This window comes from Oculina patagonica, chromosome 6 (genome assembly GCF_052425735.1).
Source record: "Oculina patagonica isolate OP01 chromosome 6, crgOcupat, whole genome shotgun sequence".
Taxonomy (NCBI): domain Eukaryota; kingdom Metazoa; phylum Cnidaria; class Anthozoa; order Scleractinia; family Oculinidae; genus Oculina; species Oculina patagonica.
In genome coordinates this window covers 27649931-27664742 of record NC_135763.1, presented here as the reverse complement: position 1 = coordinate 27664742, position 14812 = coordinate 27649931, and the positions used below count along the sequence as shown (strand labels likewise).

Genomic DNA, 14812 nt, shown 5'->3' with positions numbered 1-14812 from the left:
TAAAGATATGTTCCCGATTCTCTGTTGGCTTTTTAACGTTTCCTATTGACCACCGTTATTGTATTTGCGAACGAGGTCTAAGAAGTCAACACTAAGAGCAGCTGTATTTTATATATATGATTCTGAATTCAGGCAAATGTTCAGCTTCGAAAACATTAATCTACCAAATAATTGTTGGTATGACGCTCTGATCATGTTCGGTGACAGATTCCAATGCCCAATGTAGACAATCATTGAATCTCGAATAGAATGGCAGTTTGTGACATTAATCTTTGGGCACCTCAAAATTAGTTCACAATAATACATCATATGGACCACTCGTAATGCTTTCAATTTTACCACAACAGATCTGTTGCCATCATCGCTTTCTTTCCAGCGAATCAGCCAATTTTTCAACAATTTTCACTTTTAGCTGAATAGGATAACACATAAACTTTCCGGGACTAGCGTGTAACGTCTGTTCCATGCTTGACCGGGTCCTAAATATCGCACAGAATGCGATGGGGAATCGTGAGCAATTCCATTTAGAACACAATATATGAAGAAAACTGACCACTAGCGCGAACACCCGCAAGGATGGGGACACCTCAACAGCTAATCCCAGTGATATATTCTTACCAACACAAGAAGGCTCAACACTAGTCGCAGCTGGCTTGTAGAAAGGTGAATTTTGTTTTCTTGTTCGTTGTGTTGAGCATGAAATGTTGCTGATGGGTGCATAATTTATTCTGTTGTTTGGGACTCTGGAGGGTGAGACGTTTGGAGCAGGAGCAGAGTCAAATAATTATTCCAATGGTACCTGGTTGCCCACACTTATATCCACCAAATGTGAACAAGCGAGCACACCGATATTTTTAAATATTACAATATTAAATTTCATTTGTCCGTTTTCATTAGGGCCATTTGTAAGGTGTCAGTGCAGCCTATCAATGTGGTCAAAAATTTTATATTTCCCAAATCTTACTCAAAATTTTTTATGAGTGCCTCTTTGGGCTCTCTTTGGCCGGACACGATGCATTTCACTGACTCTTGTAGCCGAAGCCTCCTTTATTTAGGTACTAGTACTGTTACAGTTATTTTATGATATTACACTGTACCAGGATCAATTTTCTACTTCCTGACTGAAGACAAAAATTAAGTTTAGAATTAGTACTGTGGACTTTCCACTGCATACATAGTCCCAATCTGACAAAATATATAAACATAATTCGTCTAGAAAGCAATGATGGTTTTTCGCTAAAAATATGACAAAGACATAAATCGACAGTGACACAAGCCAAGTGCATGATCGTTGTTGACAACTGAATGGTTTGAATTCAAATAATCTAACAAATAGATGCCTTTCAAAAGTAAGGGCTTAAGAGGCTGTCTATTTGAAAAACACCCACTCAAATTCGCGTCAAAAAATAATTTTGCCTGAAACTATGGTAACTGAAAGACTTTGCCAAGGCTATAACTAAAACGGACTTGGCTTGATTCTCTGGCCGCGTTAGGAGCCAATAAATATTTTGCCCCTTCGGGCCCACCACAACGTCTGGAAAAATAAAAAAAATAGGCATTTTTCGAGCCACTGTAAAATATTTTATTCGCATCAAAAACCGACAATTTTGTTCATAAATATTTCTTGTTTTCTAAGAAAATAGTAAGTTTTTACATTGATGTATCTGGAATGGGGAAATCAAGGACATAATGGCCACTACTGATCGGCATCGAACGAAGGTTGAAAAATAACCTTGCTTTAGAAGCTAATATTTCAATTCCGGGACCTAGATGATAACTCCACTCTACACAGCCGAAAAGTGTAGTCCTTTATCTGCTAAAGTATGCAAAATCCCATGTACGGTTTTTAGTATTTCAAAAGTCATTTTTCTAATTTTCCAGACGTTGCGGTGGGCTCGAAGGCGCAAAATATTTATTGGCTCCTAACGCGGCCAGAAAATAATTTTGAATCGAACCAAATCCGTTTTAGTTCTAGCCTTGGTAAAGTCTTTCAGTTGCCAGAGTTTCAGGCAAAAATATTTTTTGACGCGAATTTGAGTGTTTTTTTTTTTTTCAGAAAGACAGCCTCTGAACTGGCATGTGTTTGAATTGCAGTTACCATGGCTAGTCGTCCAAGCCCGGGCGAGGGGGGGGGGGGGGGGGGTACTCTATATATTTTTGGGTGGTGGTGTGCCGCTGGGACCCTGAAACCCTTACCCTATACTAGACCCCGTTCAGCTGATTTCGCAACCCTTTACTAGACTAAACACCGAAAATCGCTACCCTATCCCAGATTTGCCGTTTTCAGAACTGTGACACTATTTGTGTTTTTAATGGAAAACCATCTGTCAACAACGACGCTGCGATGATTTTATTAACGTTTAAGAAGGCCTCTTCCTCTTCCAAGTTTCTATTCCTATTCTAGACTTAATTCCTCATACTACTGATCACTTTTTCTGGCAAATTCTACCCTATTCTAGACCAAAACTCGTCGATTTCTATACCATATCCCAGACCCAGTACTAAACTGCTTGAAAGCCATACCCTTCACAGCCGCACATACCTATATAGCTCAAATATGGGAGTGCCCCCCCCCCCCCCCCCTTCCCGGGCATCCAAGTACCACGGCTGATTTTGTAGAAAAAAACCCTACCATCACTCAATCGAAGATCTTTCCAGCAGAGCTGGAGTTAACAACCAATGGTTAGCTACCCAGTGGTCGAATGATTACTTAGGATAAAAAAAAAAACAATGTTTTATTAACTATATATTAGCCACAACTTAACACTTAAATTACATTTCAAATTAATATTTAAAATTTAATTACGAAGGTTTATAATAATTGGTAAAGAAGTTGGATACTAAACATGGTTCGTTTTAAGGCGTTAACATTTCTTGCATGGATAACATTTGGATTGAGTCTGCTGGTGTTTCTCGGTAAGTTCTGACATTTATTTGGCCCCTTTTTCGAAAACATGGTAAGTTCGTAATGAAGATAAATTTAATATTTAACTAGACGTCAGAATACAGCAACTTCACTCGTAAACAGCAGGGTATACTGGCAAAGCTACGAAAATAAAAACTGCAGTTCTAGATAAATCGAACAAGTACAATGGAAGGATCAGTTATTGTGAAAAGAAAATGTCGGGGAAGCGCGCCTAAGGAAACCAATGTTCCATTAGTCAGTTTAAAACAGAAAAATACATATTATTTATTGCCAGAACTCGCGGCTTAGCCGAACTCCCAAGAAACCTTTCATCAATAACTGAATATCGATTTATGAAATCCAGGATAAACCATGGCAAATGATACTGTCACACTTTTGCCGTATGCGATATTTACTTTATAAAGAAACGCGGCGGGCTATATTTTAATCTACCCTAAAGGGTTTTGCAAAATAGGCTGCACGTAACGCCCATGATGATCAAAATGACAGTTATAAGCATGTAACAATGTAAAACGTTGATGGGGATGTTTTAAATTTTAGCTAATTAGCTATGGCGGCGATGATCGTGAAGGAATTCAAGATTAAATATGCCACTGTAATACGCTACTATAATGTGTTGTAATATGCTCTGCTATTATGCCCGTCCAAAGGTATTAATAAAATACGAGTTGGCAAAATGAAATTAGAGCCCAAATTAAATCAGAGCCTAAAAGGTATATATTTTGTTTAATCTATTTGCAAGTAATTGGTTTATAAAATAAATTGCAATTTCCGTTTTCTGATGTCGATAAAAAGAAGGAACAATCATTGTGGTATAAACATAACCGTTTTTAGAAAACACTTACTCTACTTGTAAATTTATGTTTAACTGAGTGCCCCCTATCGACACCTAAATTAAAACACCCGTATATTGAGTATTTTAATATTTACATAGCGAAATAAGGGGGCAGCCACGTATAACAGTTTACACGGTACTGGCTAGACGCAAGTAAATTAGATAACTACACGCATTTCGGTTGGAAGGCGATAACAAGGAAATCATTTTTTATCAACATTTGTTCTTCACTTATTAATGGGAAAAATCGCATTTAGCATGACATTTCAGTTATTATTTGATTCCCTTTCTGTCATTATTTGACTCTTAAAAAAACATTATATAAAGATAAACTTGTAGTTTTAATTGCACCTATTAAAGTAAAAAAAAAAAAAATGGTTCGTTTTGTTTCCTTGAGCAATTTACCAGTAATAAAAATGCCTTAATGCAATAACATGTTTCAAGGCTGGAAACGCTTTGATTAGAATGTTTCTTTTTTTTTGCAGTGCTCACGACGGATTATGACCGCGTCTTATTGTTTCAAGAACCAGTATCAAATAAAGCACTGGAAGGTCACTTGATACGAACTGAGAAAGTATCCAATGATGGGAGCTGCAGGGTGAAATGTTATTTGGAGCCAAACTGTGCGTCAGTCAATGTGGGACCATTTGACGAAGGGACACACATATGCGAGTTAAATAATGCCACTGATGATAGTCCATCTCAATCGCTGCTGAAAAACAGGCAACATTATACCTACCATGGTGTCGAGGTATAGCTAATGAGGGTTAGGATTCAAAGATCAAAAGCTTGACTGTGAACCTCTAGAGCTTTAAAATATACTTCTTAACCAAATTTTGTATATAAATAACTCAACTTTTCCTGTTTCTTTACGTTTTGTCAGAGAAGTACCTCGAAAATTAGGTTTATACTATGTTATTGCCCGTTTCGAGAAATTGCGCCCACGCAGTAGAGTAAATTCGGAAAATTGTAAAACTTTGCGAACATTAAAGAAATTTAGATACTCGTTTTGTGAAATTTGTTGCATATATTTTAAGTTCACCGTTCGTAAACCACCCTTTTCGAATCTCTAATCTTAGTCATCTTCGCTTCTTTATTGTTTGTTAATTCCTTCGAACATGGTCAGTGTTTTCACTTTAACAAATTATTATTAAGGACTTCTTTGATTTAAAGGCAGGAATAACTTTATACATAAGTAACATCTAATTGTTTTACCTGCAAATATCAAGGGTAGGTTCATTTTAAAACGTGCCAATTTTACATTCAGAATTTCTGCTACGGTAACCCATGTCCTGGAAAGTATGCCGTTTGCCAAATAGGATTCACCACCAATGGCTTCAGATGTGCCTGCCGCGAGGGTTTTATGGCCGAACAGGATAAAGGTATTTTTGCAGCTATTTTACATAACACATAATTATATAGATTAAAATGGCTCTTAGCCGTATTACGGATAAAGCCGGCACAAGAGAAGCATCTGATATGGTTCGCAACATCATCCAATTGCAAAAAAACTCAATCGTGGTCTCTCCCAGCCCCTATATGCTATTTTCAATGTTGCATGTTAAATTTTGTTCGTGAAATTATGTGCGTTGTAGACTCTATGTAAATTGTAAATAAATTACTATTTAAATAATATTTTTAGAATAAATAACGTGGGCGTCGACTAAGGTTTAGGTTTGCAATTTGGACAAATGCTTTTTATATTAAGACGAATTTTGGAAGTTGTAGTGGTGGTTGAATGGTTAGTGCGTTGGAATTTGGATCGAGGAATCGGGCCTCGAGCCAAGCCGAGACCCTTCTGCTGTGTTTTTGTTCACGACAGGCACGTGCCTCTCGCGATGGCTATCCCCAATCAGTATAAAATCGCTTCATGGCTTAGAAACCGACCAAGGAGTGCGACCGATCCCAGGATTGGAATGAGCTTTACCGTTTTTATAAAATTGCAAATGTCAAATGGTAAGATTTTCAAATATTTCACAAATTCCTTCGACGCGCGGTTAAGGTATATATGTCGCGTAATCCTTCAAGCGAGGTAAATCGCCCTCTCGCGACTTCGTCACTCGCAATCACTCGTCGCTCTGCGACGCTTTTCGGCTCCCTTCGCTCGCCTAAAGAAAGGGCGACTTGGTGCAAGTCTATCTACCAGTATACTTAAAGTGTCTATATAGCCTACAGGTTTTTTGTGGTTTTCGTTCTCTTATGCATCGTATCAGATTTTGGTTCCGCCCCGTCTCGGCTGTTCCCGCTCCCCGCCCTTCCGCTTCGGTGTGGTGACGTCATGTCAGGCCGCTCGCGCGCCCCCGCCCCCTCCCCCTCCGACTGTTCATCTTCGCGGTCGTCCGCTCTCTCGCTCACTCAGTGGGTACAGCGCCTCTCCCGCGGACTCATGGGTCGGGGGCAGGCGCCGTCGACCTCCGGTTGCCCCACTCTCCGCCCACCCCCTCCGTGTCCACCTACGGTCCTCCTGCTGTGCGTCCTCTCCCCACTCCTTTCCCGTCGTGCCTCGCCGTCCCCCTCTCCCGTCCTCGCATCGCCCCTGTCTCCTAGTTCCACGACAGCGCTTTCTTTCCCCCTCTCCCCTCCCGACCGCGTCTCTCCTTCCCCCCGCGGCCGCCCCTCCCGGGCTTCCCCGCTCCGTCGCTTCGCTCATTTCTCGGCGTCCTCGCTTCTCTGGTGGTATCTCTGGTGGCGCTGGTGTGGCGTCTGCGCGGTCTGTCTCTCGGCTCTCTATGGTCCCGATGACGACTTCGGACCTCTCTCCGTTCGGTGTCGCCGCCCCATTCTCTGTCCGACCGTTGGCAGGTGTCTCTGTCCTGGCGAGTGGCGCGCGCGGCGGACGGCACTCGCCACTGTGTCTGCGGTCCTCTCCCTCCCTGCTTCTGTTTCCTCCCCCTCACACTCCCGTTGGGTCCCCCTCTCTGTTTCCGTCGTTCTCCTCGCGCACTACTTCCTCGCAGTTCCGGTTCCTCTTGCGTCGCCGGTCTGCCCAGACTCCGTCTCTCCTCCCCGTGGCGAGGGGCTGCTCTGCGCGTGGCGGTCCAATTTCTGTCTGTGCATTGTCGCCACCCGGCGCTAAGCTGTAAGTAAGACTTTACCCGCATTTGAAGTGCACGTGGACGTATTGCATTTGTCAGTAATACTTATTTTGGAGCTAAATCTGCATCGATTCCTTCAAACGTTTAGGATGTGACGATCCTCTTGGAATGGAAAGCGGTTCAATATTTGACAAAGAAATCACTGCCTCCTCACATTGGAGTAATAATTATGCCGCAGTCCAGGGCAGACTTCACTTTCAACAATCGGGAGTTAAACAAGGAGCTTGGTCAGCTGGCAACAACGACGTAAATCAATGGCTGCAAGTTGACTTGGGAAGTGGGTTCACTCGGGTGACAGGAGTAGCAACGCAAGGACGAAATGCATACAGTCAGTGGGTAACTTTATACAATCTGCAGTACGGTGACAATGGAGTGGATTTCCAGTATTACAGGGAACATGGACAAAACGTAAACAAGGTGAAAAGCAGAGATTAAATGATTTTTTCGAAATTGTTTCTTGAAATGACTTCGATTTTCCGGGATGTCAACATCACATCACATCACATCACATCACATCACATCACATCACATCACATCACATCACATCACATCACATCACATCACATCACATCACATCACATCACATCACATCACATCACATCACATCCTCTACATAATAATATATATATCATATACATAATACATACATACATACATACATACATACAACAACAACACACACACACACACCACATCACATCACATCACATCACATCCATCACATCACATCACATCACCTTTATTTCACCTCGGATCATTTACAAGGGTAGCTGTAGAGCGAATTAACACTAGAGCACATGTTTTGCGATTGTCCTTACGTGAAACAATTTTGGATAATGGCAATCCAATGGTGGAACGTAAAACGCTTTGAAAACATAAATCCAAAACCTATTGAAATTCTTTATGGCTATAAACCAGGATCTTCTAGTTTTTATGCACTAAACCACTTCTTTTTAATAGGCAAATATCACATTTACCTTTCAAAAATCAAGTCAGAAAATCCAATGTTTGAGGTCTTTCTTTGTTTGCTTAAAAGTAAAATTCAATCAGAAAGAGAGATTGCTATCAGAAACTGTAATTTTAATAAACATAGGAACAAGTGGACCACCCTTTGTAGCAGTGAAAACATATAATCTCTTTTGCTGTTACCCGAAGCCAGCTGCTAGCTATATATTTGAGTGTATAGTTGTAGACCTTTTTTTGCGCTACTAGTGTAGTTTTTGTTTTCTTCTTTCCTCTCGTATTATTACAAGTATTATAAAAAGTAAAAAAAAAAAAAATCCGGCTATTGTGTATTAGTGTTGTCATTATTAGTGTTTACATGTAAGAAGTATTGTAAGTAATGTGCTAGCTGTTATTGTAAGTGCATTTATATTATTGTAAGTAAGGCGTGTTTTCAATTATCTCAATAAAAAATAAATAAATAAAAAAAGTAGAGCGAATTAACCTTACCGTAAACCTGTACTGTTCTTCTGTGCTTGAGCCTATTTATACATCACACCAGTGTAAGTCAGCGTAAAAGAAGTCCAATCTCAAGACGCTTTGTTGTTTTGTATTCGTTTGTCTTGCTGCAGGAGATAAAGTACTTGGAATAGCCACAATGGGTTCAGTGGTAAACCCTATTCAGACCAGAGGAAACTTAAAATGTTTATAATTAATTTTCAAGACATTGTCATAATAGTCAATATGATAATAAGTAATTTCAGAGTTATGGATAATAGTAATTTTCAGAGCTATGGAAAATCGTGAAATTCAAGGCAGTACAAATAAAAAATAATGATAGCTTTCTAACATCCTATTATCGTTCTGATTTAGGTCTTTAACGGGAACGCAGACAGAGACTCTGTGGTTTATCATGGACTCAGTCCTCCAATCACAGCACGCTACATCCGTTTTCGACCAGTGGCTTGGCACAATCACATATCAATGCGTGTGGAGCTCTATGGTTGTCGAGGTATTGTGAAAAATATCCTCTCTTGGAAAAATATTGTTTAGATCAGTCAGATTTCACATATTAAAGATACCTTCAAAGTAACCAAGTTTTTTAAAGAAGTTATTCAACAAGCGCCGACCTCGCATTGGTACACAAATTAACGGTCCAAAAAAGTGACACAAGTTTTCCCCGAATTTTAAAAATAGGACTGAATTTTGGCGTATCTCTAACTCGACGTCGCCTTGGAAAATACTCACCATGAATAGAACAATAGTACTATAATATATATTTGTAACATCTGGGAGTCATGTTAATTTAGTTTGTCACAAAATATATGAAAAACTTTATCTCAAAAACGAAGGGCGCTATTGTCATCAAAATGGAAATATAAAAAACCCATTCTGCTGCTGTCTAGAATATGATTCAATGCATCTATGCATCGAACCGGGTCACTCGGAACAAAATTAGCCAGTCAAAAAGTTACTAGAAAACAAAGGTTGGGGACCTTTTCTGTAAACTAACCAATAATATTACGTTGAACATAAGCAACAGCTCTTGAACAGAATTTTTATTACAGATTTTTTTATTATTATTTTTTTTATGAATTTGCAACGAAACGAGTATGGAGTGCCCTCTCGGGAAACTTTTTAATTGTTATTTCAATCCTAAATTTTGAGCGTTCTGCGTTGACTTCGGTACGGTTTGGCAGTCACAAACAAGTTTCAAGCCTTAAATTTCTTTTATCCAGTTAGAATGGCAGAAATATATTAGCCGGCAAAGGCTCTATTATTAATTATATTCATTAGCAGAACTCAGAGACTTTTGACCAATTTAACTGAATCTCATTCCTTTTTGTTTAAGACTTTATTCCAGGTATAGAGGCGCTATGCGGCTCTAGCTACTTACTGTTCACTGTGCGTGAGACCTGGAGCAACGCACAAGCAAGGTGCAGAAGTCTTGGAGCGGAACTGGTAAAAATCGAATCAGCAGTCGAGAATAAATTTCTTAAAAGCACCTTCTTCGCTTTATCTGCCGGATCATTCGGAGTGACTTACTGGATTGGACTGAGTGACCAGGTGGAGGAAGGCAAGTGGATGTGGACGGATGGCAGCTTACTGGCAAACTACACCAACTGGGGAAATAACAATCCCAACAACTATGGCGGAAATCAAAACTGTGGCCACATGTCGATTGGAGACTTTGAAATAGGGCACCATACATTTTATGGTTTTCATGGAGAGTGGAATGATTTAGAATGCGATTTTGAGCTGGGATATATTTGCGAGAAGATATATCCTTAAGATATAAGGGGGTTGGGTGGATAAGCATTCTAACGATGTGTCTAACGACAGTTAACCTTAAACCTTTAAAGGCCATACTTTCACGGCTTAAGTAAAATTGCTATTTTGTCAGCCGACTATTAAACCCTGGACGCTTAATAAAGCCCATTGAGAGGTCCTTGTACGCTAGACAGCAATTTATCTACATATGCTCGATAATGCTTGTTTAAAATTGATTTTTGTTTGCTGTTATAATAATCTTCTTGTTAAGGCCTAGTGTGAAGTAGCGAAAGTACCGTTTAAACTCACAGACTTTGGGCTTTTACTTTTAAGGCAACCGCGCACTGCAACAGTTCGTTTGTGTTAGAATTATATATTTGCAGAAGTGCACGTGAGTAGACGATATAAACACTAAAGTGAATGTCAGTCTTTTTTTCTCTCCTCCTCTCTCTTATCTTTATCTTTCAGCGCTGTTGTTCATGTTTTTCTTTCTATCGCAGTGTGACCAACGTGGTCAAAAACACTCAGGTCACTATTCGTTGACCACGTTTCCTAAATCCACCTATATGTTACCAGTGAATGTCACATATGACAGCAGAAAACGTGGTCAACCAAAGTGACCTGAATGTCTTGTTTTTGACCACGTTCGTTACACTGCGATATGGCTTAGACATGCCGAGAAAGAAAAAAATGAACAGCGCTGAAAGGTAGATAAGAGAGAGGAGGAGAGAAAAAAAGACTGACATTCACTTAAGTTTTTGTATCATCTACTTTGGAGAAAAAAACGCGTTGACAGCGATTTGCGCTAAAAACGGTGAAAATTTCATTAGCCTTGTTTTGATAAATCCAGTCATATATATATATGGTAAAAGTATTGTGAAGTCCAGTTTCCCTAATGCGAGCATTTGATTGGAGGATTATTGTTTCCATTTATGAGGGCATAATATTCGCAAATAGCCCGAGACAGTCAACCAATCATGAATTTAGAAGTGCAATTATAAATGATTCATCAGATGTTTTATTTAAAAACCGGCACAACGGGCAATATTTAAAGATAAAACACGTCTGTTTACAGTAAGAGCATAACTAAGAGAGTGGCATTTCAGCATGGCCCTTTTCAAGGCGTTAACATTTCCCGCTTGGATAACTCTAGGGTTGAGTTTCCTGGGGTATCGTGGTAAGTTATGATCTTAATTTGACACACTCAAGTTAAGAAAATTTACAATGTTGTTCATAGCCGAAAATATTAAATTAGACACCCAATAAACACATATTTACGACTTGGTTTTGAAAAGCTTTAGATTAATAGATTAATAAATTTCACTAAAGAAAACTCGGGCTCGCTAAAAACCAATAATGCGAGCTAACTTAAACAAGTGTAACCGTTTTTTACAATTTCTGAACAGGTAAAATTAGGGAAGCTTTTCAAAAAAAGTTTTAATTACTTACCAATGCAATTAAATGTTATATCACATGCCTTGTTTTAGACGTTAAACTGAGCACTTGTCAACAAATGGTATTGATTTAAGTCAAATACTGGATAAATTGTGATAATATTCAGACATTTTATTTCGTACATGTATGATAAGTTATCTTTTTTGTAAAAAAGGGTAATATTTTATTCTGCAAAGAAGCTAATTAATTATGAATTATAAACTTAACAGCACCAGCTGATCAAATTCGAGATCGTTTGCGTACCGACAAATGTGTTTTATAGACGACGATAAAAACGATACTGACTAATTTCAAATTGCTAAGCCATTTTAACTTGAAAAATGATAATAAACTATGTAAACATGAACGAACCGAGAATTTATAAATTTATTCTCGAAAGTAGTGCATAACAAAGCTATGGGTGATAAAACAATGATATCAAAGAAAACACCCGTAGTTGCTTTGTCGTTGTTCTTTGTTCTTTAGCACGTCGAAAATTTTGGAGTAGGCAGCAAACCAACGTTTCTTCTTGTTCTTTCTTTTGGCCAATTGTCATTGAAAATTATTTTTGCCTACTTTACTTACACTTGGGACTGCATGTTTTTAACAAAAGTACCATTTTTGCTCCGTACACCACAAGGAGGCTTTATATACATCTGGGTAAGCCAGTCGTTAATGTTGTCGTAAATATAATACAGATGGTGCTAGATAATGTTAACCTTCCTTTGCATATGCGTTATGCGTGGTTAAAATATAAGGAATACAATCAACATTTAAGAAACGCTTTCAGTTATTTATTTTTCGGCTGATGCAAATATCGAGAATAATCGTCTTTGCTAGAGCCACGTTAATTCACTTTTTTTAGAGGATAGCACTTAAAAGATTACTTGAAGGACATTAGATTATCATTTTTGGCTACCAAATATCGAAATTTGAAACTTTTAAAACTGCTTTAACATTTAATTATACGCTCTAAAAGGATGTTCCTAGTTTTCCCGTTATAAACCCAATGGTTGGGAATAAACGAAAATGATCGAATTCCATTTTATTGAAGCCAAAGCTGCGTTGGGTGGCAACTGTAAGAAGAGACCGTCCTACTTAAGGTGGCTCGTGATAGTTTAGAATTCCCTCTTTGCATTCTGCTGCTCACCTGTTTTAGTATACTTTACATCCTTGTAGTTTTACTATAACATATTGAGTCACTGTAACGTCAATTCGTTGCCATGCAACTACAATGTCAAGAACATATTTTTGACCGTTAGCACTCTAATAGCGGTCTTTGTGGCCTCTACACTTCGCCCACCATCATCGTGCTCGATCCCTCGATGGCAGTTTCAGGTGCACCCCGAGTGTGGTCGCCTCGGGTCCAGTCTCTCGTGCTTAACGATCGTCACTCATGTTCTGTGATCCGGTGCAGATTTCGGTTGGCGTGGTCAGCGGGCATTGCGACTCTGGCCACCTAAGGCACAAGAGATACGATCTAGACAAGACAGAAGAGAAGCGAATCATAACCGGTTTAGCAAAGCAAGCATGTAGTTGGCTTTATTGATTAAAAGAGACGTTTGAGTAGATTTTATATTGCTTACTAACTACTCCAAAACGTGAAAAGTTAGAAAATTAAAAAACTTTAACAGAATGTGATACCATATATACACATTTTTTTCTACAGTGCTCACGGCGGAATACGACCGCGTCTTAATGTTTAAGGAACCGGTATCAGACAAAGCACTCGAAGGTCATGTGATAAGAACCGAAATAGTGCCCGATTATGGGAGCTGCCGAGTGAAGTGCTATTTGGATCCAAATTGTAAATCCATCAACGTGGGACCATTTGACGAAATAACGCAGATTTGTGAGTTGAACGATGACTCGGATGAAAGTCCATCTCACCTTGGCTTGGTGGAGAGACAGCGTTACACTTACCATGCTGTTGAGGTATGATCAGCTGGGGTTGAGTTTGTATCTCTTGATATGATTTCGGGCTATCTTTTCATGCATGAACCCAAACTTTGCCGCTTGGAAGCAAGTGTAGTAGGCAAACGGCAGCAACGGGCATACACGATATCTTGAACTGCAAAACGAAAAATGGTATCTGAGACAACAACAGCAACAACGACGACGACATAAAACTAAACGTTGAATTCTAACTATCTCCAAAACGTAAATTTACCAAGACGCTATATATTTTCAAGTTGAAATTTAGAAATCACTTTCGAAATGTGATGAGACATGTTATATATCCCTCTAAAGACTTGCCAGTCCGGAGTGACAATGCTTTAAATTTTGTTAAAAACTGATGCCATAGCATGGTTGTGAAAAAAAAAATTAAAACTTTAGGAAAAGGGGTCCATAGCCTTATTTGAAATATCTTTTTCTCTGTTTTGTTTTAATTTAGAATTTTTGTCATGGCAACCCTTGTCCTGGGAAGTACGCTATATGCCAAGTTGGGTTCACTGACAAAGGCTTTAGATGCGACTGCCGTGATGGGTATAGAGGGGAGCAGTGTAATGAAGGTATTTTTTATTCTTTTAGAAAAATTAAAATGTGTTTCCTTTTTCACTCTTAAAGTCACATTACGAAAAAAATACTCTGAAAAAGTTATTCAACCAAAGTGTTGAGATAAGGTGACGAAGATGTGACGTCTTCTTTCTTCCTTTAGACTTCATTCCCGGCAGAGGGTCCCTTGTTTGTGGTTCATGTTACAAGTTAATCACTGAGCCAAAAGAGACCTGGAACAACGCAGCAGCAAAGTGCAAGAGCCTTGGAGCAGAACTGGTAAAGATCGAATCAGCAGAGGAGAACGACTTCCTGACAAGGACCTTCCTCACGGCATCTACAGTGACGTACTGGATCGGACTGAGTGACCAGGATGAGGAAGGCAAGTGGATGTGGACAAATGGCAGCTTACTGGCAAACTACGCCAACTGGGGACGTAATAATCCTAACGACCTGAGTGGTAATCAGAATTGTGGTCATATAGTGAAGGGGTCTTTTCGGATGGGAAGCTATTACTTTGATGGTTATATTGATGGCGAGTGGAATGATTTCAAATGTGATTACTCACTTGGGTATATTTGTGAGAAGTTTTCTCCTTAAGTAAAAGGTGTATGAGGGGATATCGTCTCTTAAATAGGTGCTGCAAGGAAAGGATTCTGTACTGGAGTACAATGCCATCCTTACAAGGCTTGATATCCTTAATACACCTGCTGGTTCACAACTTATTTTTCATTTTTATTTTTTTAATTATTTAATAAGTTTATCGCCGCATTTACCCACTTGTCTTTTTATTACACTAATATAGACACCCTC

At 39.2% G+C, this 14812-nt stretch overlaps 2 protein-coding genes across 2 annotated transcripts; both read left to right on the top strand.

The window, feature by feature from the left end:
- The first annotated feature begins 6964 nt into the window (after positions 1–6964).
- On the top strand, positions 6965–10248 carry LOC144658301 (uncharacterized). The gene is made up of 3 exons (XM_078518711.1): positions 6965–7273; positions 8672–8810; positions 9651–10248. Exons 1-3 carry the CDS (start codon positions 6965–6967, stop codon positions 10088–10090), a joined length of 888 nt encoding a protein of 295 aa, XP_078374837.1. The 3' UTR covers positions 10091–10248.
- Positions 10249–10945: 697 nt separating this feature from the next.
- On the top strand, positions 10946–14599 carry LOC144657980 (aggrecan core protein-like). Its single transcript, XM_078518312.1, has 4 exons — positions 10946–11246; positions 13173–13438; positions 13899–14016; positions 14163–14599. Exons 1-4 carry the CDS (start codon positions 11177–11179, stop codon positions 14597–14599), a joined length of 891 nt encoding a protein of 296 aa, XP_078374438.1. The 5' UTR covers positions 10946–11176.
- The last annotated feature ends 213 nt before the right edge of the window (positions 14600–14812 follow it).

Excerpts from the sequence above, each read along its gene's own strand:
- LOC144657980 (XM_078518312.1), top strand. The coding sequence starts at position 11,177 with ATGGCCCTTTTCAAGGCGTTAACATTTCCCGCTTGGATAACTCTAGGG. Across the intron at positions 11,247-13,172 it reads GAGTTTCCTGGGGTATCGTG|TGCTCACGGCGGAATACGAC; the intron begins GTAAGTTATGAT and ends TTTTTTCTACAG. Across the intron at positions 14,017-14,162 it reads AGGGGAGCAGTGTAATGAAG|ACTTCATTCCCGGCAGAGGG; the intron begins GTATTTTTTATT and ends TTCTTCCTTTAG.
- LOC144658301 (XM_078518711.1), top strand. The coding sequence starts at position 6,965 with ATGGAAAGCGGTTCAATATTTGACAAAGAAATCACTGCCTCCTCACAT. Across the intron at positions 7,274-8,671 it reads ATGGACAAAACGTAAACAAG|GTCTTTAACGGGAACGCAGA; the intron begins GTGAAAAGCAGA and ends GTTCTGATTTAG. Across the intron at positions 8,811-9,650 it reads GGAGCTCTATGGTTGTCGAG|ACTTTATTCCAGGTATAGAG; the intron begins GTATTGTGAAAA and ends TTTTTGTTTAAG.